The sequence below is a fragment of the Saccopteryx leptura genome, chromosome 4 (genome assembly GCF_036850995.1).
Source record: "Saccopteryx leptura isolate mSacLep1 chromosome 4, mSacLep1_pri_phased_curated, whole genome shotgun sequence".
Lineage (NCBI taxonomy): Eukaryota > Metazoa > Chordata > Mammalia > Chiroptera > Emballonuridae > Saccopteryx > Saccopteryx leptura.
In genome coordinates this window covers 202,329,045-202,354,785 of record NC_089506.1, presented here as the reverse complement: position 1 = coordinate 202,354,785, position 25,741 = coordinate 202,329,045, and the positions used below count along the sequence as shown (strand labels likewise).

At 38.5% G+C, this 25,741-nt stretch overlaps 1 protein-coding gene across 7 annotated transcripts in view; it reads left to right on the top strand.

Annotated features, from left to right (window-relative positions):
- The window catches only part of MRTFB (myocardin related transcription factor B), a 289,724-nt gene that overhangs the window by 231,083 nt on the left and 32,900 nt on the right, over window positions 1-25,741 (top strand). For all 7 annotated transcript variants that reach the window (XM_066382581.1, XM_066382582.1, XM_066382580.1 and 4 more), the window contains 5 exons: window positions 4,321-4,386; window positions 6,583-6,638; window positions 8,409-8,484; window positions 13,294-13,455; window positions 15,120-15,298. In XM_066382581.1, coding sequence (XP_066238678.1) covers window positions 4,321-4,386; window positions 6,583-6,638; window positions 8,409-8,484; window positions 13,294-13,455; window positions 15,120-15,298 — 539 coding nt within the window. The remainder of the gene's footprint in view (window positions 1-4,320; window positions 4,387-6,582; window positions 6,639-8,408; window positions 8,485-13,293; window positions 13,456-15,119; window positions 15,299-25,741) is intronic.

Sequence of the window (25,741 nt, the reverse complement as noted above, 5' to 3'; positions counted from 1 at the left end):
GTCTCCAGGCTTAATTCGTAAGGGTCCCAGGGAAACTTGATAAAGCATCTTGATCCCACAACCATGACAGCCTCTGATCATTAAGAGAGTCTGGTCCTCTCCCTTCACAGTCCTGGATAAGCACTACCGAAATCTGCCCAACTCTAGTTTTCCGGTGTTGTGGGACATTTAAACTGTTTACATAATTCGAGCCTTGTTCTTCCTGGCCTTTGACATTCTGAAAGATGCAAATATCAGTTGTCATTTATTATATAGTAATTTTTTTTCTTTACAAATGTGATGAGTGTTTAATACTAAAAGGAAGTTTGATATTTCCTAGAATTATGAGTCTGTACCTATTTGATTGGTATTCTTTTTTTTTTTTTTTTTTGTATTTTTCTGAAGCTGGAAACAGGGAGGCAGTCAGACAGACTCCCGCATGTGCCCGACCGGGATCCACCCGGCACGCCCACCAGGGGGCGATGCTCTGCCCATCTGGGGCGTCGCTCGGTCGTGACCAGAGCCACTCTAGCACCTGGGGCAGAGGCGAAGGAGCCATCCCCAGCGCCCGGGCCATCTTTTGCTCCAATGGAGCCTCGGCTGCGGGAGGGGAAGAGAGAGACAGGAAGGAGAGGGGGAGGGGTGGAGAAGCAGATGGGCACCTCTCCTGTGTGCCCTGGCCGGGAATCGAACCCGGGATCTCCGCACGCCAGGCCGACGCTCTACCGCTGAGCCAACTGGCCAGGGCCTAGATTGGTATTCTTTATAACCATTAGTTGTTCTTAGGAGAGCCTCCTTCAAGTTGTGAGTGACTGATTATACTTAATATGAATGAATATTATAATTGTGTTTTAACATTGACCCAAAGTGGCAATGTACCCAAGTCTCTAGTGGGCCATTGTGCCTCATACTCAATATGTGCCCAGTACTGCCCATCTTTCAGTGTAGAGTAAAACTAAATCAAGCAGGCTCATCAACAGTGTTAGCAACATGACTAATGATAGGCCTCCTCTTTCATTCATGTTCTTCCTAATATCTTAATGATCATGCTGCTTCATCTGTGGTGGTGCAGTAGATAAAGCATCAACCTGGAATGCTGAGGTCACCAATTTGAAACCTTGGGCTTGCCTGGTCAAGTCACATATGGGAAGCAACTACTACAAGCTGATGCTTGCCGCTTCTCCTCTCTATCTCTCTCTATCCCTCCCTCTCCCCCCTCTATCTAAAAATCAATACATAAAATTTAAAATAAATATATAAATAAGCATGCCTGGGAAGGCTGCCTGCCATACTTTTTTAAGTAATAGTCTAGTGTAATGATAGTGCTTCTTTGAAAGATTATACAGGCAACGAGGAGAGCACTGATTGAGAAGATTGCTATCCTGTCTTCAAGTGGTATGACAAGACAGATCGACTGTTTTGCCATCAAACTGGATAGAAGGGATTTGCGTTTGGTTTTTGTCTTATTTTAACAATTGGTGATTGGTGACATGCATTAATTTTGTGTTACCCTTGTGTTAGCAGATACCTTTACACGTCAGCATGAAAGTGTAATTTCTAATCAAAGATGCTGATAAGGTTGCTATCAAAGTGCATGAGGGCAGCTGACCAGTGTACTCTCAGGAGATGCTTCAAGACTAACAAGCTGTTGTCCTTAGTGTTGGTTTGCTACTCAATCTGTTGCAAATGTATCCATTATTCCAAGACACCATGACCCAGAAACATATTGTGTTTGATACATTTGTCTCACAAGTATGGTGCTTTGTTTGTTTGCTTATTTGTTTGTTTTAAACCAAAGAAGGGGGCTGTTGATGTTTTCTTTACCTTTTCTATTTTACTCCTTTCTTGAGGACTCCCTCAGGAGAATGGAAAGATACTGCTAGAGATTCTCCAACAGATGAGGACTGCCATGTTCCAGAAGCGTCAGCCTTTGAACTGGAGAGTGTTCTGACCCTTTCTCCTCTCAGTATTCCTTTTCTTGGGATTCTGCCTCTTGCATAGGACCGTCTTCCTTTCAGACAAGCATTAACTTTAGCATTCATACAAGATGTTAGAATATGCAGCCATTTGGGTGCTATCTGATTCACAGATCAACTCCTTGGTTACTTTTGTTCCTAGTAAAGTACAGTGGGAACGTACTATGCTCAATAAACTGTAAGTTATCAGGGAGAAGATCTTTGTGTTAGAGCATAATGGATCCAAAGTATCACAAAGCATTTTAATATGAGAAACATGCATATAATATTTTTTACCCATTAAGTTTTTCTTTTGCCTGTGTAGTAGAGACTTACATCAGTTGCTTCTCTTCTGAATAGGATGTCGTGAAGCTTTGTGATCCTGTGGCCCTGAAGAGGCAAAAACATTCTTTTTCAGTACTTGATAAAGGATGACATTCATATCTAGCAATGAATTTAAAAATACGTTTAAAAGTTGAGAGTCTAGTCTATTTTTAAAGTATGTCTAAGATTGTGCTTTGCTCTACAGTCAGTACAAGGGCAAGCAAAAGGCAAAGTATGAGTACCACAGGCCCTGCATCTTCAGACCTTGAGTTTGTTGCAAGTGGGAGCCACCACATGCGCTGCATTTGCACCTGGTCTCATTAGAGAGCAGTCTAAGGCAGCTCCTGTTCCAGCCATCACCCCGTGCTAGACACTTCTATCTTCCTTCCCTACATTTAAGAAATACACATAGGAATTTTTTATTTTTATTTTTTTGGCATATTGACATCCCTTAAGCAGATATTTAATAATTCTAAACTTGGTTTTCATCCAGGGTTTGAAACAAAAATTTCTGGCTGGTTGGCTCAGTGGTAGAGCATCGGCCTGGTGTGTGGATGTCCCAGGTTTGATTCCCAGTCAGGGCATACAGGAGAAGTGTCCATCTGCTTCTCTACCTCTCCCTCTCTCATTGTTGTCTCTCTCTCTCTCTCTCTCTCTCTTTCTTTTCTCCTTCTGCAGCCTGACTCTATTGGAGCGAGTTGGCCCCAGGCACTGAGGATGGCTCCATGGCCTCCACCTCAGGTGCTAAGAATAGCTTGGTTGCTAAGCAACGGAGCAATGCCCCAGATGGGCAGAGCATCTCCCCCTAATGGGCTTGCTGGGTAGATCCCAGTGGGAGTTCATGTGGGAGTCTGTCTCTCTGTCTCCCCTCCTCTTACTGAAGAAAAAAAAAGAAAAAGAAAAGAAAAATGGGAACTTAAATTTTTTTTTTAAGTGCCTTGAACACGGGCCTTCAGCAGACTGAATAACCCCTTGCTCAAGCCAGTGACATTGGGCTCAAGCTGGTGAGCTTTGCTCAAACCAGATGAGCCCTCGCTCAAGCTGGCGACCTCGGGTTAAATTTTAATATAAGGTAAACCAAGGAAAGTATTTTTCAAAGTTACTTTCTATATTCCTCTTTTGAAATTGACTTATTTCCCAGCTAAAACTATAGAAATGCTATAAAAGAAATCCACTTGAGAAATTGAGGGGGGGAAATTATTTTGATTAAATTGGCAAATTAGATTTTCATATTTTTAATGTATACATTGTTTTCTACAAGTTCTAATGGTTTATTTCCTCTTTATTAAAATAATGTGTCGATCAATTTAGAACTTGTAGAATGAGAGATAGTATTTTGTTTCTGAAAAGATTATTAAACTTTGAATTCTTAATTTAGAAATTTTCCCTTGGGTCATTAATACTGTCTTCATAGGTCTAATTTTTACTATGCAGTTGACCTTCATTAAAGCAATTTAAAATTTGTTCCAGATAGAATAAATTCCTCCAAATAATTCAACCTTTCCTTACATTTTTGCTATAACTTGGTTTTTCGTTTTTTAATTATTATTTTTTTATTGATTCCAGCATGAGAGGAAGGGGGAGAGAGACAGGAACAGGAACATTGATCTGTTCCTCTGTGTGCCTTGACCGGGGCTCCAACCAGCAACCTCTGCACTTTAGGACAGTGCTCTAACCAATGGAGCTGTCTGGCCAGAGCTAAAACTTGTTTTTAACAAAAAAACTATCTCTTAGTTAATATTCATCAAGGAATCTCACATTTCTGTTCCTACAAATAACACAATGTGTGAGCCAGTTATTTTTGCTCATTTGCCAAGTACTATGTGATTGTATTTAAACCACAGATACTCCATTTTATTCATCAAGTTAAGATTATTAACTACCTAAACATGAAGTATTCTGAGGGAACTTCCAGGTTCACCCACAGGCAGAAATCATGAACTGATTTCTTTTACAGGTTGGATGCTGCCAGGTAGTATTCAGTTATGAATTACATGCTTAATAAAGTGTTGAGTCCTGCACTTGCCTCCAAACTCTAACAGTAATTATCTCCTTTTCACAGTGCTCCAGCTGAGGCTGCAACAAAGGAGGACGAGAGAACAGCTAGTGGACCAGGGCATCATGCCACGTAAGATTTAAATGTTCTTGTCATCTCTAGTGGATGTAGCAAAACACGCTGTCCAAGAAGAGTCTGTATCACACTGTACTTCCAGTTGTATCCTTGTAATCGATATATAATTAATTACCAAAGGAGTTTATAAGGAAAAACCAGGCTTCAGCATTACCAACTGAAGAGAATAATTTAAAACACATTTTGAAAACCTGATGCCACTTAAAAGATGGACGGGATTTTATATTATACAAAAAAACACCTTTAAAGCTGTAACGGGGCTAACATCAGTTCTTCAAACTGTAACGTTTTGAGTTTTAAATAATGGAAGTAATCACTTTACATAACAGATCCAGAGTTACTTAATCTTGCAAAAGTAGCATGATAAAATTAAATCAAAACCTTATTCTTCTTGAAATTCTTTAAATCAGTTGTCTTCGATGCTTTAGTGTGGGCTATAATATTAAGTGTGTCTCAGTTACAGAACTAATAAACATTCTATTATAGTTCATAAATCTTTTTTGTCCAAGTACAGTACTTTCCAGCTATCTTGGAGCTTCAGTCCTTCATTTTTTGAGACTTGATTAATTTTAGACTCTGTCCTGGTTGTCTTCTTTACCTTTAATCACCAAGTTTGAGGATGATGTTATATTTCCGAGGGAAAGAATCATTGTTTTGTATAGGCTATTAGGATTTTTTATATGGATTCTGTCTAAAAAATGATTTCTCCAGGAAGTAAGTTATTTGGCTTAAAACAAACAAAAAAAAACAGGAAGAAATTACAAGATGCATTTATGTTTCCCCATCTTCTGAATCCTTTTTTGGTTTATAAGAAACAGTTTTTTCTCTGCAGTAGATTTTTCCCATTGAAATCTTTTTTTCTGGACATTAAATGAGTATCTGAATATTTTAAAGCTTGCATTGTGACAGAGTCAGAAATGGTTGAATTATCTGCCAGATTCCTCTACCACTACATTCCTGACTAAGTACAGGATCAATCAGATAGGATCAACTTATGATGTTTAAGACACTGCTACTAAGCCAGCTGTAATCTGGTTTTGGAAGCTGGTCCCTAGCCAAACCTGTTGGGACAGGGCTGCTGGGAGTCTTTGCAGTGCTTCCAGTAGCAAAGCTGACAACTGTAATGCTACCAAGAGCTGACTGGCCAGGTTTGGGAGATGACAGCCCAAGTAGGCCGAGCCTCGTTTCACCCACACCATCTAACTGCCCGGAGTTATAAGTGCAGGGTGTTATCAGACGGTGGTGGACATACACACAAAAGATTTTGCACAGATTGTTGATAGAAATATTGCTCTCGGCAATAGCTTAGTAAATAAACACTGTTAACCCTCATTCTGGGATTCTGGAATATTTAATGAACTAGCATTAACATTATAGAATCACTGTATCTTTAAAGTGATTTGCATTGTGGTGTGGTAGAAACAGCATGAACCTTTCCAATTCAAAAGTCTAGATTTAAATCTCACTTTGACCACCATCTAGCTAGCTATATGACTTCAAAAATTCCTTCTCCTATACTTTTTTGAGCCTTTCCTCTGTACTGGGGCTAATGCCTGCTTGCACCTTGCCAGGCTGTTGTGATGACCAACAGCAGTGTGATTGTGACTGACCACAGGGCACTGGGCTAAGCCTGTTTGGCTTCTCAGTAAATGGTGAATCAGACCTGTGAGACATGGAGTAGGGAGTGTCCTAATATTCAAGGTTGGATCAGTCAAGGTTAAATGTCCTGAGGACACGTGGGCTTTTTCCAGTAGTTATATGGCCATTAAAAGCAAAGGCTGGCCTATCAAGAAACTATCAAAAAATTCCCTTGGTGATGGTAATTTTGGAATTAGTCTGACCTGGTATTTTCATTGCCATTATGTATACAGCTCCATTTTAAATGTTCACATGTTTTATTTATCAAACACATAATTTAAAAAACTTTTTTATAAGAGTTTATAAAAATTGAGCCAAACTGACAAAATATGCCGGGGAGCAAGATCTGAGATGTTCCTGTGAAATTACAAAATTTTAATTCTGAAACATTGAAGTTCCAAATTTTTCATATCTCCAGGAATTAGTAAATAAATGGAACTGTAGATGCAAACTAATAACCTTAAGACTAAACATCAACAAGACAGACCGCAATGTTTGACTGAAGTACTAACTTTTTTATTTATACCACGGAACTGATTTCTTTTCTTCTCTCAGCTTTGAAGAGCCCAGCGGCATTCCATGAGCAGATAAAAAGCTTGGAACGAGCCAGAGTAAGAAATCTCAATTTAAAATGTTCTACTTCTCTGCTTCTCTCTTTTATTTCAAAGTACCTGTGGACAAGTAGCAGTCTTACTCCCAAATACGTTCAAAGAGAAAATGCAGTGTATTTCCAGGAGGCACGGCATACTGAGTAATACATATAATCTGGGGTGGGTAGTTTTATCTTGGAGGTTGGTTAAAAATGCATGATCCTCAAATTTTGTTCTTTTAAAACTAATGACTAATTTAGTATATAAAGGACAAATCATCCTTCTTTTCTTGCTTTCAGGACATGACCTCAGTTTTTAGAATAATAATGGAGTAATTCTGCCATTTGTTACCCAGCAAGTGAACACATACCTGCTGTGTTACCTGTACTTTGACCAAGGGTAGGAGAGTCTGGCCAAAGGAGACTAAGGCTGAATTCCACACTGCTGTATTCTTTGAGTTGACTCCATCACAGTTGCACACCAAATTTATATATATTATTATTATTATCTTATTCAGAGGAGAGGAGGCAGAGAGACAGACTCTGCATGCACCTCAACCAGGATCCACCCGGCAAGCCCACTAGAGGGCAATGCTCTGCCCATCTGGGGCGTTGCTCCGTTGCTTAGGAACCGAGCTCTTCCTAGGAGAGGCTATAGAGCAGGGATCCCCAAGCTGCGGCCCCCTGAGGCCATTTTTCTGCCCCCGCCGCACTTCTGGAAGTGGCACCTCTTTCCTTGGTGGTCAGTGAGAGGAGCATAGTTCCCATTGAAATACTGGTCAGTTTGTTGATTTAAATTTACTTGTTCTTTATTTTAAATATTGTATTTGTTCCCGTTTTGGTTTTTTACTTTAAAATAAGATATGTGCAGTGTGCATAGGGATTTGTTCATAGCTTTTTTTATAGTCCGGCCCTCCAACGGTCTGAGGGACAGTGAACTGGCCCCCTGTGTAAAAAGTTTGGGAACCCCTGCTATAGAGCCATCCTCAGTGCCCAGGGCCAGCTCGCTCCAATTGAGCCATGGCTGCAGGAGGAGAAAACACAGAGAGAGAGAGAAGCAAGAGGGGAAGGGGTAGAAAAGCAGATGGATACTTCTCCTGTGTGCCCTGACCAGAAATTAAACCCGGGACTTCCACACGTGAGGCCAAGGCTCTACCTACCACTGAGCCAGCTGGCCAGGGTCTAATTTTCATTATGCACAATTTTTCTTTTTGTTTTAGGAAAAATTTCTATCATTTTATGAAAAGCCTGTTTCAAAATTCCTTTATAAGTTTCTCAGGATGAAATAATGATACCGTAGCATTTTGTAAAGTATAAAACCCTATTATTTGGAGTTGAATACATTTCTGAATAAGAAAATATAATCAAGGATATGAACTCATCAAAGAAAATACATGAGAAATTTTTAGGAAATTTAGGTGGATTTTTTACTTGACCTGAAGTTTAGATTTTATTGATCTTAGATATTTAAATGATCAAAATTCTATGTCTGTTAAAAAATCAACTTAAAATTATGAGCTTTTGCCTTTCCCAAGTTTTAAAATAAAACTATAAATTGATTACTTTATTCCAACATACACTTCAAGTCCTTGTACTGAATGCTGAAGGCTACAATTTAAATTATATATTGGAAAGTAATTTTTCAAGTAATTTCTACTCTTTTCCTCCTCTTAAAATCATGACCAGAAGGGTATCAATTAATTTAAATGGAGTACCTTGAAAGAAAAAGATTTAAAACAACAATAAGTCATAAACAATTTATGGTAAGACTTTCTCTATCTTCCTTTTTAAGACTGAAAACTTTTTGAAGCACAAGATTCGAAGCCGACCAGATCGTTCTGAACTTGTCAGGATGCACATTTTAGAAGGTAAAAGCTTTATTTCTGCTTATTTTGCTTCCTTTTCCCAAGAAAATAAGTGAGAATACTGCCATTTCTGTTTATCCCCATTTTAATAACTTTTACCCCACAGGCTGACATCATCCAAATTGGATAGCAACATGAAGACCCAGAGTTAAATGATATGTTAGATACATGGGGAAGGTTGCATTCTCCAAATAACCAACTGATGAGCTGCCTCTTCCCTACCAGCTGGTGCCATAGGTATCCCTACCATACTGTTCTGGAACAATGTTTTCTGTCCAGAGGACTTCTTTATCAGCAAGGGACATGTGCCCACTCATTAATTCATAAAGGGTGCAATAGCCACAAGTCTAACCACGATTTTCAGCTACTTGGACCCTGTTATGTCCACCTGGCATGATGTCTACACCTAACATTTTCTCTTTGTTGCCTCTTACCCACAGCAGTCCAGCTTGATCTGACCATTATGTTAAACACCCTCCACTCTGCCCACCAGGTTTTCTCAGTGATTTAGCCTCATCACTCACAAAGCTGGTAGGGACAGTTCTCTTCCATCCTTGGCGAGATGCGTAGCTAAGGGCAGGAGATTTTCCTCTCCGGAAGACAGAGCATTCTTGAAGGCTGGTATCTGTCTCCACCATAGATTCCTCAAGTTACATTTTCTTCCCTTATTTTGCTTCTTTAACTTATTGAGCAAGACTAAGAGTTGGACCCTGTGATAGTCTTGAGTGTGTTCAGCCTTGGGAAGATAAAGAATCTGAAAACTCAAATATTTAGACACAACTATCAGATAGATGGAAGATTAGATTTGTCCTCTCTAGCCTGATGACAGACTTAGTATTAGAATTAGGTTGACATTATAAAGTATCAGATTGTAGATCAACATAAGGAATAATATCCTTTATAAAGGTCAGACGTGTCCAAATAAAAAAATCTTCAGGAAACCATAAGGTTGCTTTTATCAGAGGTGTTGACTCATTGGCCAGTGAGGCAGACACCAGAGACCCAACACATGAGCCTGTCTTCATGGAGTTTGCATTCTAATGGCACAAACAGGGAAAACATCCTGAATTACAGAGTCAGAGAAGTACTCTGTAGGGCATAAACAGGCTGCTGTGATAGGGAGCAAGCACAGGCTGACACCACATTAAGAATGTTGTAAAGAAGCCCCAAGAATGAGGTTGGCCTCCATAACCCCAAGTGAGGTCTCTTCTAATCCAATGCACCTTCAGTTATGTGACCATCTTCATATCTGGGGCAGAAGTGGAAGCCCCAGACCGATAAACTCTACTGTGGGTTGTGTGCTCAGAAGTCCATTGGACTAAAAAAGCTTTTCCGGAACTCTAGTAGTACAGTAGGAGCAGCTACCAGCTATCAGGGATGAGTGCATCTTCAGAGAAGCAAGTTTACCTGTAAGTAACTAGCCTCTTTCTGCCTGCAGATACCTTGACCTATAAGGGACATTTTTGTGGGAATAATGCTCCCTGTTTCAGCTTAGCTCCTAACTATATAACAGGCTTTATTAATATAATTAAAACCAAGGCAAAAACATTTAATTATCTAAAGAAATCATTCTTTTTATAAGACTACCCAACATTTAAAAACCTAATCATGAACATGAATGAACTATAAGCAATGTTTTTAGAACATCTATTCTCAAGTTGGGATTTCTGAAATTAGAAAAATATGTCATCTATAATTTTTAAAATGCCTTAAAGACCACTCCAACTTATTTTAATATTATACAAGTTTTGATTGGATTGGATGTTTGGCAGGCAAAAGTCTAAATTATTTTCTGAAATTTAGCATTTAGCAGCTAAAATTCATGCTTAGCCTAATGAAAGTGAGGTGGTAATAAGACTAGAAACAGAAACATACCAAAATGCCAACCTCTGGTTATTTATTTTTAGAATATTTTCTTCTCAAACATGTTTCTGATACCACTTAGATAAGAGTTTATGGGAGAAGAGAAAGGCAGAAGACTATCCTACCTAGATCTTAACAGAAGCACTTAAAATATCAACCTAAGAGTGGTTTGCAGGATCTAAGTCTCCCACCTATCATTTTCCTGTATTGTTAAAAGTGTTTTATCCAACAGATTGGGGCCCCAGTTATATAGCAAAATTATAAAAATGAGATGACCACACATGTTACTTTAATTTATAAAGTGTGCGTTTATTTGCCAAGATTCTGCTTAAGGGTTAGGACCTTCTCTTTGGGGAGGCTTTACCGAGTGGAGTTCACTTTACCTTTCTTGCGTAGAGCTCTCAACCATTGTGCGCTGTCTACAATTTTCATTTATGGTGAAACAAAAACTTAAAGGGACTTGAAAAGCAATCTTTAGTTTAAAAACCCTAAGTTTTACAATTTTCCCCAAATCTTTTACAGTTGTTACAGTTGTTAATTGCCCTAATTTGACAGTGAGTTTTTTAATGACTTGCCTTTATCAAGTTCTGAAGCATTTAACATAGGTTTCCAAGAAATAATCATTTCATTTTGGAAATTTATCCTTTTCCTATGACATTTATATTATGTATTGACAGTAGCAATTCCAACAGATGTGAGCTATAACTGCTCACAAAAATTAGGAGATAGTTCAAAATGAATATGAAGTGATAAAATATCCCCTAATTTTGTGAACAATCAAGGTTGCCCTCTGGTGAGCATATAAATCAACTGTACAATCTAAAATACAGTGGCCCTTGAACAACACGGGTTTGAACTGTACAGGTCCACTTATACACGATTTTTTCCAATAAACAGTATAAATGTATTTTCTCTTCCTTATGATTTTCTTTATAATATTTTCTCTAGTAGCTTACTTTATTAGAAAAATACAGTATACAATGCATATACCATATACAAAATATGTTTTCATCGGCTATTTATGTTATCAGTGATGCTTCTGGTCAACAGTAGACTTAGTTAAGTTTGGAGGCAATCAAGTTATTTGTGAATTTTTGACTGTGTAGGAGAGTTAGCATGCTATACACAGTCAGCTGTACTCAGATGTGCAGGAAATGTGTAGTTTATCAGCCATGATCTTGCAGTGAGCTCTGGGCTTCAACAAAGATATTTACCTACAAAATAAAGAACATCAGGCCCTGGCCAGTTGGTTCAGTGGATAGAGTGCCAGCCCTGCGTATGGATATACCAGGTTTGATTCTCCATCAGGGCACACAAGAGAAGCAACCATCTGCTTCTCTCCTCCTCCTTCTCTTCCCCCTCTCTTCCCCTCTTGCAGCCAGTGGCTCAGTTGGTTCAAGCATGGCCCTGGGCGCTGAGGATAGCTTGGTTGCTCTGAGTGTTGGCCTCAGGTGCTGAGGTTAGCTCTGCTTATTGGCAGTCACCCCAGACGCAGGTTGCTGGGTGGATCCCAGTCATGGAGAATGTGGGAGTCTCTTTCTCTCCCCTCTTCTCACTTAAAAAGAAAGGGAAAAAAATAGAAAGAACATCAGTTAATCCTGAGAATACTTATGAGGAATTTTATTAAAAGACCTTCTCCTGTATAATTTAATAAGCGAACTTGACTTAAAGGAACCACTGAGCTAAAGCCAGCCCCTATTGTATAATTTAAGAGGCAAGCAACTCTAAGCTCAGAATATTGGGTTATCCCTGGCCGGTTGGCTCAGCGGTAGAGCGTCGGCCTGGCGTGCGGGGGACCCGGGTTCGATTTCCAGCCAGGGCACATAGGAGAAGCGCCCATTTGCTTCTCCACCCCCCCCTCCTTCCTCTCTGTCTCTCTCTTCCCCTCCCGCAGCCAAGGCTCCATTGGAGCAAAGATGGCCCGGGTGCTGGGGATGGCTCCTTGGCCTCTGCCCCAGGCGCTAGAGTGGCTCTGGTCGCGGCAGAGCGATGCCCCGGAGGGGCAGAGCATCGCCCCCTGGAGGGCAGAGCGTCGCCCCTGGTGGGCGTGCTGGGTGGATCCCGGTCGGAGCATGCGGGAGTCTGTCTGACTGTCTCTCCCCGTTTCCAGCTTCAGAAAAAAAAAAAAAAAAAAAAAAAAAGAATATTGGGTTAATACCTCATCATTATTTTTAATCAATTATAAACATTATTTAGAACAATATAATAAAATGTTAGAGTTATGAGAAACAAGTAATTGACAAAAATGCACAAATGAACAAGTTATATAAATTGATAGTAGTTTCACATCTGTTATACAACTTTATGTATTTGTAAGTAGATGAGTTGATGCTTCCATATGACTGTTAATTACTGTGTCTGGTATTAAATGTTCTGTATGCAGAAATAAACCCAAATTCTTAATTATGATGATTGGCTCTGAGACACACAGGGATCAATACAAGAATATGACTTGAATCTTTTCTCACTGACTCATGCAGAGAAGTTTATATCCTAGGATACAATGTCTTTCCTTCTAGAAATTGACTTTCCAATATGTCTCCTTCTAGAAATTGACTTTCCAATAAAGCCAAATCTAAAATAGCGAACTTCTAGAGCCACGGACCCCATCTGTCTTGTTTACCCTCTGCACATTTACCCGATATCAAGTAAATGTGAATACGACCCTCCTACCATAAATGAACAATAGCAGTACCCCATTTTTGGCTTGTGTTCATGTTCATTTGAGTCTGTGGGCATCTGTATTATATAGGCAGTGTAAAGCTATCCAGGACTAAAAATATAAAATGTAAACTGGAACTTTCTTAAGAGTGATTTTCTTTTTCAATAAATATGTTAAGAATACATCAGTATGTTTAAACCAGTTTAACTTAAATTAGTTGGCCTGAAAGAGCATTATGGAACAGAAATAGTAATTCAAATAATGGTTACAACTATTTCTTCTCTTAGAAACATTTGCAGAGCCATCCCTGCAGGCCACTCAGATGAAGTTGAAAAGAGCTCGCCTCGCTGATGATCTGAATGAAAAGATTGCTCAGAGACCTGGCCCTATGGAGCTGGTAGAGAAGAACATCCTGCCTGTAGACTCCAGTGTTAAGGAAGCAATTATAGGCAAGACTCTGAACATTTATTCGGGGAGAAAAAATCTTGACTGTTTTAGATATAACAAATTTTTTTTATATTTTTTAATTGAATTTATTGGGGTAAATTTAAAAGGTCAGCACCAATTATAAGTATTGTTCTCTGGTTGAATTAGAAATTAACACGTGCACTGATTCCATTATTATTGTTATTATTGCCGTCATCCTCAGTGTCCAGGGTAGATTGGTTCCAGGACCCACTTCGGACACCAAAACGCTTGGATGTTCAAGTCCTACATAATGGCATAGTATTTGTATTTGACCTACCCACCATCCTCCCATATACTTTAAACCATCTCTAGATTATTTATAATACCTAATACAGTGTAAATGCTAATAGTTGTTAGACTGTATTGTTTAGGGAATAATGATAAAAAAAAAAGACTGTACATGTTCACTACAGATGCAGTCATTAGTAGGCCTAATTACATAGCACATATCAGCAACAATGTAACTGTGGGGGGATATATTTGATCAGGAGTTGTTTGAATCTAAGGATGCAGAATCCAGACACAGAGAGCCAACTGTATATTAAATATTGTAAGAGTAGCATCTTACCGATTAACCAGAGAATCTCCTTACATCTGAGGTTTAAGTCTTTTAAGTTCTGATTTCATTATCACATTTTCTAAGTTAAACTTAATACAGTATTATAGTGTTTAGTTTCTGTTGTTTAAAATTTTTACAAAATTTTTATTATATTTACTTCCAGAAAAGATAAACAGCTCAGTGTTAGCTCAGCAAGGTAAACAGCCTATGAGTATAGATGTATTCATTATAAATGGTAGTATATGTCCATTTTATATTGCTCTTATCATACTTAGTTACTGATTCCATTTTTTTCTGGCATAAGCTTTAGAAGAAAAAAAAAACTCCAAAATAATGCCACTTATTCAGCAAGCAATTTTTAAACGTTAATATCGTACTTGAAAAATTATGATAGTTTTCATTACTCATGGGGACTTTCTATTTTGCATTAGAATGAGTTTCAAGCTTAGGCCATTTTTTTTCATAACTGTGTACAATCAACTATGATTCCTTTCAGTCTCAAGGATATGGGCTTCCAAAAGTAAGGTGTCCGTATAGCTGGGCTGCTCCCGGAAGTGGGGCTTACCAAGATACCCACCCAGTCATCGCCTCACTTCCCCATTGCCTGATAATGTTTTGTAACAGTAGGATTCCAAATAAGCATCTAAACAAGGTCCACATGTTGCTTTTCTACCTCTTAAGTCTTAATCTTGTAGGTAGGTCTCCCTCCTCCTTTCTTTTCTTAGTATTTGTTGATGAACGTGCTTGTTTTATCTGTAGCGTTTCCACATTCTGGATTTTTCTGGATGTATTTGCATCCCCAGGTGTCATTAAAAACTTTCTTGTCTCCTTTTTTTGTCTCCTATACTTCCTGTAACTGGCAGTCGGAGCCAAAGGCCTGATCTGATTTAGCTTTGATTTTTTTCCCCCTGTATTTATGGTAGGTAGTGGTGGGTTCTTCCACTGGGAACAACATGACTTTTTTTGTTCTTTGTTTGTTTGTTTTTGTACCGGCTTCTTAAATTAAAAAAATAAATAAAGTTTCTCCTTTTATTTTAAGCTTGGTATTCCAGGCCAAGATAAGTTACAAATCATTTCTTTCTTCAGGCGTTGGGAAGGAGGACTATCCCCAAACTCAGGGTGATTTCTCATTTGACGAAGACAGCAGTGATGCTTTGTCTCCGGACCAGCCCGCCAGCCAGGAGTCACAGGGGTCGGCTGCGTCCCCCAGTGAGCCAAAAGTTAGTGAATCGCCATCTCCTGTGACTACAAACACTCCAGCCCAGGTATCATCCTTCTCATTTTTACCCCTTAATAAATAATGTGCCTTGATTATTTTGTACATCAAGTGTAATATCTTGTATTTTACATATCAATACATTCTCACCCAAAGAAAAGTCTAAAAATATGGGAAAACAATTTTTCACCTATAATCAAACCACTGTTAACATTTTTTAATAATTTACATTTTATTTCTGTTCTATATACACATTATTTTACAGTTTTGTAACTTAAAATTTTTTCACATAACTTCTTTGAGATATAACTTATACATATAGCATAAAGTTCACCTTTTTTTTTACCTTCTTCACCGTTTTAAAGTGTACATCGCTCAGTAGTGTAAAGTATACTCACATTATTGTGCAACAGATTGCCAAAACATTTTCATCTTGCAACACTGAAACTATACCCATTAAACAACTCCCAGTTACCCCTTCCCCCAGGCCCTGGAAACAACCATTCGTTTCTGTCTTTATGAATTTGACCGCTTTAGCTCTCTCATATAAGAGAATCATACAGTATCTCTTTTTGTGACTGTCTTATTTTAATGTTCTCAAGATTCGTCCATGTTGTAGTACTATCAGAATCTCCTTTATTTTTAAGGCTGAATAATACTGCGTTGTATGGATTTGCAACATTTTGTTTATCCATTTGTTGGTGAACATTACCAACAAATGTTACTTCCACCTCTTGACTATTGTGAATGATGGTACTATGTACGTGGGTGTAGAAGTCTGTCTTTGAGACCCGGTTTTCAGTTCTTTTGGGCATATACCCAGAAGTGGGATTGCTGGGTCATATGGTCATTCTATAATTTGTTAAGGAACCTCTATACTGATCTCCATGGGTGGCCATACTATTTCTCCACATCCTTGATGATATTTGTTAATTTATGTCCTTTTACTACTAGTGATTCCAGAGGTGTGAAGCTATGTTTTTGATTTGCATTTCCCTAATGATTAGTGATGTTGAACATCTTTTCATATGCTTGTTGGCCATTTGTATATTATCTTTGGAGAAATGTCTGTTCAAGTCTTTTGTCCATTTTTAAATCAGGTTTCCTATTGTTGAGTTGTAGGAATTCTTTATATATTCTGGATATTGGTGCTCTGAATATTAAGCTCTTATCAGATATGTGATTTGCAAATATTTTCTCCCATGTGCCACTTGTTCTCTCTTTTGATAGTGTCCTTTAATGCACAGAAGTTTTTCAAACAAACAAGGGACTAAGTTTGATATAGTCCCTTGTCAGTAAATATATATCATCTTAATTGCTACATAGTATTCAATATCTCTTTTAACCAATTTCCTATTATTGGTTACTTGGAAGTTTTTTTCCTGGTTTTCACTCATACACACAAGAGCCCCTGTTGTGTTCTTACATATTGCTATACCTTGGTTTTTTTATACATACATTGTTGGCACTTATTTTTTTCTTTGGATAATTACTAGATGTTGAAATGGACTTGAATCTTTTGTTGGACAAAAGATACACTTTAACTGCCTTCCAGGAAGGTAATACAGATTTCCAGTGCCTATGTGTTCCACAAGTAGGTAGTGGCGTTACCTTAAATCTTGCACACTATTTGGATATTTGACTAAAAAAATTTAATTGATTCCTTGATTTTGGTTAGGTTGAATTTATTCAACAAATATTTTTTTTTTTTTCTTCATTTTTCTGAAGCTGGAAACAGGGAGAGACAGTCAGACAGACTCCCTCATGCGCCCGACCGGGATCCACCCGGCACGCCCACCAGGGGCGACGCTCTGCCCACCAGGGGGCGATGCTCTGCCCATCCTGGGCGTCGCCATGTTGCGACCAGAGCCACTCTAGCGCCTGAGGCAGAGGCCACAGAGCCATGCCCAGCGCCCGGGCCATCTTTGCTCCAATGGAGCCTTGGCTGCGGGAGGGGAAGAGAGAGACAGAGAGGAAAGCGAGGCGGAGGGGTGGAGAAGCAAATGGGCGCTTCTCCTGTGTGCCCTGGCCGGGAATCGAACCCGGGTCCTCCGCACGCTAGGCCGACACTCTACCGCTGAGCCAACCGGCCAGGGCTATTCAACAAATATTTATTGAGCACCTATTATGTATCAGATTGTATTGGAAACTAAGAATCTAGTACATGCAAAGGTAGGGACTATGTTTTATAAATTTTTTTGATATTTGCATTGGAAGTTCATCTTTCTTATGTCTCAATGGATTTTCATGGGTTTTTTTGGTTTTATAAGAATTCCTATGTTGCATGCACATAATTTGTTGTGCTCTCCTTATGGTTGTCAACTGATGGTCATTGGCACCAATTCATTGCCAATAGGAATCCCCAATTTGAGGTGTGCTAAAGAAGGAAACTACTCCATGCAAAACAGCTCAAATGTTGCACAGCAGTGCTGTGAAAATAACACAACTGTGGGCAGCCTTGGGACTAGGCTCCTCTCCAGCTGGACAACTCTGCTCTGTTCCTCACTGGTCTGCTTTATGCTGTGCTGGTCTGCCCTGCTCTGTTCTTCTCTGGCAAGACATCTTTGGTATTTTAGCTCAGCCAGGGAGAGACAAACTTCACTCTTCAGTGGAATGCGAAAGTATGCTCTCAGAACCAGAGAGGACCTGGCTTTTATGGACAGAAGTCCCCACCGTGATCCAATTGGTCTGTTCTCATGCAAATGAGGACTCCAAATCCTCGCAGTGTGATTGGTCCAAAAGGCACTGTCCTAATTGGTCAGACTAGAACCACTATGGTTGGTTGGAGCTATGCAGCTTTGGTTGGATCTCTGCAGCTCTGATTAGATGGTGAAAGCCTCAGTTCTATTGGTTGAAATAGGATTCTAAAAACTCTTTTATAAGGGCTGACTCAGAAGGCAAGAGTACAGTACAGTGGGTAGTTCAATGCAGGCTTCTCCCTGAAGTTCAGTTTGCATGCAGGGGCCGTGGGCTGTTTTGTTTTGTTTTGTTTTATAACTTGAGCCCAGTTAGCCACTAGGAGCCTTTCTTTCTTAGTAGGCATCTTCTTTCTTAGGGTTCACATGGTGTTTATTGAAATTTTAATAGTATTTTGTTATTGTAAAATCAAAACTATTGAGCTACTTAATGGAATTGCTCAAGTTCAGTAGAAAATGTTCTTGTTAAAGCCTAACAGAATTTTTAAGTTGGAAAGGAATTGAGCAATTATCTGCCTTAACTCTTACACCACGGGAGGCCTGGGTTTAGAGAGGTATGGAAGTTTGGGGATTGAAAATATTTGCATAATTTCTTACAGCATTTCTTCACAATCCTGAATATCTATTTGTTAGGTAGGGACTATGTCTTTCAGCATTATTCCTTATACATTCTACCACAACCTGAAATACATTAATTTATTTATTTATTGTATCTGTGCCTCTAAATTAAATGTGAAAATGTGAACCTATAAGGAGGACTTTGTCTCTTAGATGACAAGAGGTTGTGTGTGTGTGTGTGTGTGTGTTCAATATCTAGCACAGGGCCTGGTTCAGAAAAAGTGCTCAGTAAACATTGACTTGAATTCAGTACCACAACAGCTAACTGATATCCATCCATGTAGAAGTGTTTGTGTTCTTCCTTTGAGAATAGATCCTCTCCAACTTGGATTCATCAAAGGCAGTGTGGGTAAAGCTACAATTCATATTCTCCTGTCAGAGTTTACCGGGCAAGAGTGACTGGCCCCTCGGCTTTGCTGGAACCTAGCTTGGAAGAAGGGTACATGGCTAGCCCATGGTCTGAGGTCTATGAAGGCAGAGAGGGAGAGCAAGGGAAACCAGCCCCTACTGTATTCTCACATATTTGCTGCGCCCTGGTTTGCTTTAAAAAATAGGGCCAAAAAGAATGTCAAATATGCAAGTGAATAACATTAAAAAACAGTACTACTTACTCATTTGGGTTGTTCTCTGCTTCTGTCTGAGTAGGTCAAAATATCAAACAGCTAGTAGCATAGCCTTATCTTCTAGTAACAGAACTTTTGTCACCTCAGCCACCCTACCTGGTAATGGCTTCACGACAGTTCCACCTATGTAGGAGATAGTCATTCTCCTTTTCTCAGCATGGCTTGTACTATTAGGGTTTTTTATTTGTTTGTTTTAATTTTTATTTTTCTCTGAAACTTGGTCTCCAGCTAAGTTTGTAAGCCAGGAACTTTATTTAACCAGAGGTGGTCCCGCCCAGTGGCTGACATTTCAGAACTCCTTGAAGGAAAAAAGCAATAGCAGTGTTTCTTGAAGAATAAATATGCTCTATTTATTGCCAGTGCAACACACAGTAGGCCTTGGGTCATTCCTGAGCTCAGAACAGTTTTTATAAGACTCTTCAGTATTGCTGCCTGCTACATGCAGACCATTAACAGTCTGTCCTTTACCTGTCAACTGGGCCTGTGGGAAAAGACCCACTTTAGAGAATGGTACACTCCCTACTTACACAGTCAAGTAAAAGAACCTAGAATCAGAGCTGGCTTCTGCAACTTTACCTGTTACATAATTTCTGTATCATATACTTGGAGGCCTTAAGTTGTGTGTCCTTCATAAAATTCCCTTGTGTTGTGTTATAGTATTTATAAGTAGGAACCTGACAAAGACTTTTATTATTTATACTTTTGTTCCTGCAATTAAAGAAACATCTCTCTGTTAACTGTGCTATATAGTTTTGGCAAATTTGTATTTTATTTTTGCTGTTATCCAGTATTTACACAATTTATCCAAGCATCTCACTTGATATATAAAAAATATATTTATCTCCCAAAATATAATTACTTTCACACTTGTAGTTCAAGGACAAAGTACCTGAAAACTGTTTTTCATTAGACTTCAAAGTTCCAATGAACAGGGTTGTCCCATCATTATATCTTCATAATTTCATATTAAACGCATAGGGTCCAACACATAGCAAGTGCTTATTGCCTTAATAAATGAAAAATTCTAGATGATCTCTATAATATATTTTTCCTGATTCTGAATTGTCATTGTACCCTCCACCACAGTCAGTCTTATTACTATTATTAAAATAGTCCTTTACAAAGCAAAGATAAGAGGAACATAAATGTCTTATATTTTGGGTCTTTTTTCAGATTGTTAGTTTTTTATTATTTTTTAATTTATTTATTTTTTAGAGAGAGTGGAAGGGAGAGAGAAAGACAGGCACATCAATCTGTTCCTGTAGTGCCCTGACTGGGGATCGAACAGCAACCTCTGCGCTTCGGGATAAAGCTCTAACCAACCGAGCTACCCATCCAGGGATTTCAATTTTTTAAATTTTTTTAATTGATTTTAGAGAGAGAGGAAGGGGGGGGAGAGAGAGAGAGAGGGAAATGCATTTCTGTATGTGCCCTGACCAGGGATCAAACCCACAACCTCTGTGTATTGGGACAATGCTCTAATCAAATGAACTAGCCAGGGCAATTCTTAGTTTTTAATCTTTACAATGGAAACTCTGGAAGAGCTTGATGGTGAATTTAGTTACTGTAGACCAGTGGTCCTCCAGTTGCCTATAGGAGAGGATTAGTGTGTTTGTTTTTTATATATACTGCTCATAAAAATTAGGGAATATTTGATAGCTTCACATTCATTTTGAAATATCCCCTAATTGTTGTGAGCAGTGTAGTTTAATTCCCAATACATTGCAAGCTAATTTTCTCATAAAATACAATAAAAGTAGTGGAGTGACATTAGATTTCCATAAGTCTCCCTGTACTTGATGCAGGCAGATACAAAGGTCCACAGACCATACTTTGAGTAGCACTGCCGTAGGATTCGCTTTGCTTCTTGTTTACCTGGACCAGTTTGTTCTCATATGTTGACTAATCATCATTTTGTACTGCACATTTAATCCTATGACTTAAATATATTTTCCTAGTTTTCTTTTTTTTTTTTTAATGTTTCTTTTTCTTTTTTTATTTTTCTTTTTTTCAGAGACAGAGAGAGAGTCAGAGAGGGATAGACAGACAGGAATAGAGAGAGATGAGAAGTATCAATCATCAGTTTTCGTTGCGACACCTTAGTTGTTCATTGATTGCTTTCTCATATGTGCCTTGACCGTGGGCCTTCAGCAGACCGAGTAACCCCTTGCTCAAGCCAGCGACCTTGGGTCCAAGCTGGTGAGCTTTGCTCAAACCAGATGAGCGCAGATGAGCCTGCACTCAAGCTGGCGACCTCGGGGTCTCGAACCTGGGTCCTCCGCATCCCAGTCCGGTGCTCTATCCACTGCACCAACGCCTGGTCAGGTTTTCCTAGTTTTCTTGTTCATTTTTCTTAAGTAGTTGGCCTAAAGTTCAAGGTCAGTGTAGAGAATTTCTTTTAGATTTTTTAAAAGTTGTTTACAGATAGTTGAGAGAAAATTAAAAGCTCTAAGTTCTTAATGCCTTGCTTTATTCCAGAATGTCTTATGACATATAGTCTCCTTAATTCTTTTCAGAACACCCAGATACCAGAAGATTAAATCCTACAGGAAAGTATTCAAATAAAAGAAACATTCCCTATAAAACAAAAACATGTAATACATAATATTTAAGTAAAAAACAGATTTTCCAGGCACTTCTCTTGAAATCCCAGTGCTAAAATGCTAATGACCTTGCACTGTGGACAGTACAATACACCACCATGGTTTTCCTTTCAAATGTAAACTTTAATGGTGAAAACAATTCTTTAATATGTCATTCTGTGTGGTCTGTAAGAGGCTAAAACTGACTTTCCTTGCACTTTTCTCTTGTCTTTTCAATTCTTATTAAAAGTATAGCTGGAAAGGAATTTAGCAAAATATTAATGGAACACACATCATATATTGAAGCTCAGTATACTTGATGCTTGAGCAATTCTTGAACAATGAAAAGCTGTAGAAAATTAAGGACAGCCAGCCACATGTGGGTACCAGGAGCTGTTACACTGGTTCTTTAAAGCTGAAGGCTTGTTTCTCTCAGCAGTTTCTTAAGCCATTTAATTATTTGTTATAAACACACAGAAGTTTAACTGTGTGGTCTGACGAGACCTGTGTAATTTTCAAGCCTACATTTTGTGCTATAAGGCCAAAACCTGCGCTTAATTCAAAGTAGTGCTGAAGGAGCTTTGCTGGTCAGTTTTTTTCCCATTGTATCCGTGACTTTCAGGTAGATAACCTTTTGCCAAGTAGTATAGAAAGCTTAGGTTCAAGCTAACAGAATGTGCAAGGTCAAGTAGGTAAGCCATGTACACATACATTAAATAATCAGCATTACACTAACTTTTATTGCAAATACTCATTGATAAAGGCCTAAATAGGGTATCAAAGATATTGACTGTGATTTCTGTTGTTACTCCTTGAATAATGCTTTTTATGACTTATACATCATGAGAACTCTACTGCTCTTAATGCTTATTAGATGTTGAGTTAGTTCTAGCATTAACAGCAAAGTTGTATTCCATTTGCTATTCTTAACTCTCCTGTGGTCAATAGGAAAATGCCTATTATGGTGTATTTGCAGAATAGACCTCTTCAATTTATTTATAAATAAATAAATGTTTATTGACTATAATTGAGATAATAAAAATTTTTTAAAGGTCCACCATGTGCCAAGCACTTACCTCAACCAGACACAGAGCTGCTTGTTCTAAATATGTTGCCTGGGGCAATGTCATGAAAACCGAGCATCTGTCAGAGTTTGAACTTTGGACCTTGTTCTTATTAGGCCACAGTTTGAGATTTTTCTTTAGACCAGTGGTCCCCAAGCCCCGGGCCACGGACTGGTACCAGTCCATGGGCTATTTGGTACTGGTCCACAGAGAAAGAATAAATAACTTACATTATTTCCATTTTATTTATATTTAAGTCCGAACGATGTTTTATTTTTTTAAAATGACCAGATTCCCTCTGTTACATCCGTCAAAGACTCTCTCTTGACACTTGTCTCATAGGTTTGACAATTATATTTTAAAATACCACAGTTTTTACGCTGATTGCTTAATTTTATTTTGTGCACTTATCTGTCTCACCCTAAAGGCCGGTCCGTGAAAATATTTTCTGACATTAAACCGGTCCGTGGCCCAAAAAAGGTTGGGGACCACTGCTTTAGACCATTTTCCAATATATCACCCTACATTATCCTACTATGACTCAGTGACAGTTGTTACTTCTATTCCTCAAGAAATGCATGCATATCATTGTTTCCTCAATTATGTAGTCTACTCAAGTAGTATAATTTAGTTACCAAAAAATGATAATAATAATTCTAATATTTATTATGCTTTTGTATCTGGCCCCTGATGGTCACTTTGACTAACTCATGAATCACCAACAGGGTCACACTAAGGTTGTAATAGACATCTGGGGATGTTGCTCAGCAACTGAACTGTTTTTAGCAGCTGAGGTGGAGCCTCCATGGAGCCATCCTTAGTGCCCAGGGCCAGCTCGCATATACCAATCAAGCCATGGCTGTGGGAGGGGAAGAGAGAGAGAGACAGAAGGGAGGAGGGGTGGAGCAGATGGTCATTTCTCTAGTGTGCATGCAGGAGTTTGTCTCTCTATCTCCCTTCCTCTCACTTAAAAAAAAAATAAAATAAAAATGAAATGTTTAAATTCATAATTTTGTATTATAGAAACAAATGGTCAGTTCTAGGTGATATGTTTTAACAAAGCTAGAATTTTACATAAAATATCCATCCATCTATTAAATACACAAAGCACATGTTTTTTATTTATATTTAACTCATTCATTGACTAGTGTTCATTTTACTTGTCTGGGGATTGAATATAGAAACAGTATTCTTAAAATAATTGCATTTTGAATTTATTTGCATATTAACATTGAAATTAAAATCTATGCTGCATTCTAAATTAAAAGCAAATTTATACAGATCTTAAATCAACAATACAAAAATAAAAAAATACCTTTGTTTTTAATTTATCCGGTTTCTATCCCTTTAAATTGCATAAAGAAATTATAATGAAAAAGGAACTCACCAGAGAACAGTGATTGGTCCTTGGCAAGTGTTATCATTTCTTCAGAAGGATCCAGTGCAGATACCTGAAATGGTATTAAACTTTAGTCAGTTTAAACATTTTCCTCTGACTTCTTTTTTTTCTTCGTATCAGTACTTTCCCAGAACAATTTCTAATAAAAGAAGAGTTAGTCTTTAAAACTGTAACTGCTATCTTTTAAGTTTTATTTAACATATAAATATCCATTGTTCAACAGTGTTTTCTGACATTTTTCTTCTTCTTTTTCCAAGTGAGAGGAAGGGAGATAGTCAGACTCCCGCATGCACCCTGACTGGGATCCACCCAGCAACCCGTCTGGGGCTGATGCTCTGTCCATCTGGGGCCACTGACAACCAAGCTGTTTTAGCACCTGAGGTGGAGGCTCCATGGAGCCGTTCTCAGCACTTGGCGATGCGTTCAAACCAATTGAGCTATAGCTACGGGAGGGGAAGAAAGAGAGAGTAGGGGAAGGGAAAGGGGGAGTGAAGCAGATGGTTGCCACTCCTGTGTGCCCTGACCGGGAATCGAACCCAGGATGTCCCCACACCAGGCTACCACTGAGCCAACTGGCCAGGGCCACTGACATTTCTTTTCATGATGTTATGCTGACAGTTAAAGAACTGGTAGTCATAAGACCTATAACTCGTGATGAAAATCGTGATCGGATCCAGTAAAACAAAGCACAGTTTGCGTTTTTGTTTCTTTGGAAAAAAGATTCTGAGTTGTTTTGAGATTAAATTTTGATAATATATAAGGTAAACTTAAGTCTCAGTGGCAATTTAAACATATTTAAAGCATTCTTTTAAGATTTTAACATATTACTCAATCTGTTGTGAAACAAAGTAAGTATATTTTTTATTGCTTGAATATTTTCTTCACCCTTTTAAGAACACTGTCATTTCAGAAGTATTAATACCCAGGGGGGTTTCTTTTTTTTTTTTTTTTTTTTTTTAACTCGAGCCAGTAGGGTACTAACATCTAGATATGACCCAAGGTTTTTTGAAGGATCCTTCCTAAAGCTATCCATAAAAAAGACTGGCAAAATATAAGATATTTCTCCCTTTTTAAGCAGAATTTATATTCAGATTAGGTAAAGTTAATCGCTGTATCTTAGTTGAGTTATTCTTGTGGTGTGCTGGAATCTGTGGTTTTCTGAATAGCAAAGTCACCCTGAAATACCAGAAGAGCTACTAAGATGGGCGAGTCAGTAATCAAGGCTGAAGTCAATTGGCAGGGTCTAGAAATATACACAAAACATCATAAATATTACAGTTAACACCATATTCGTGTTCCTGGGTTATTTTTCAGATTATTAACACTTGACTGCTCTCGAATGTATCATTGCTATCAAATCAGCCAGTGAGGGCTTGACTGGTAAAATAGCTTGGCAGATGTGTAGAATTCATCCTCAAGGAAATATATATTTTAAAATTCAAATATCTGATTCTGTTTCATATGTCAATTACTTAATAGCCAAGGAATGTTTTCTCCCCTGTGTGAAAAT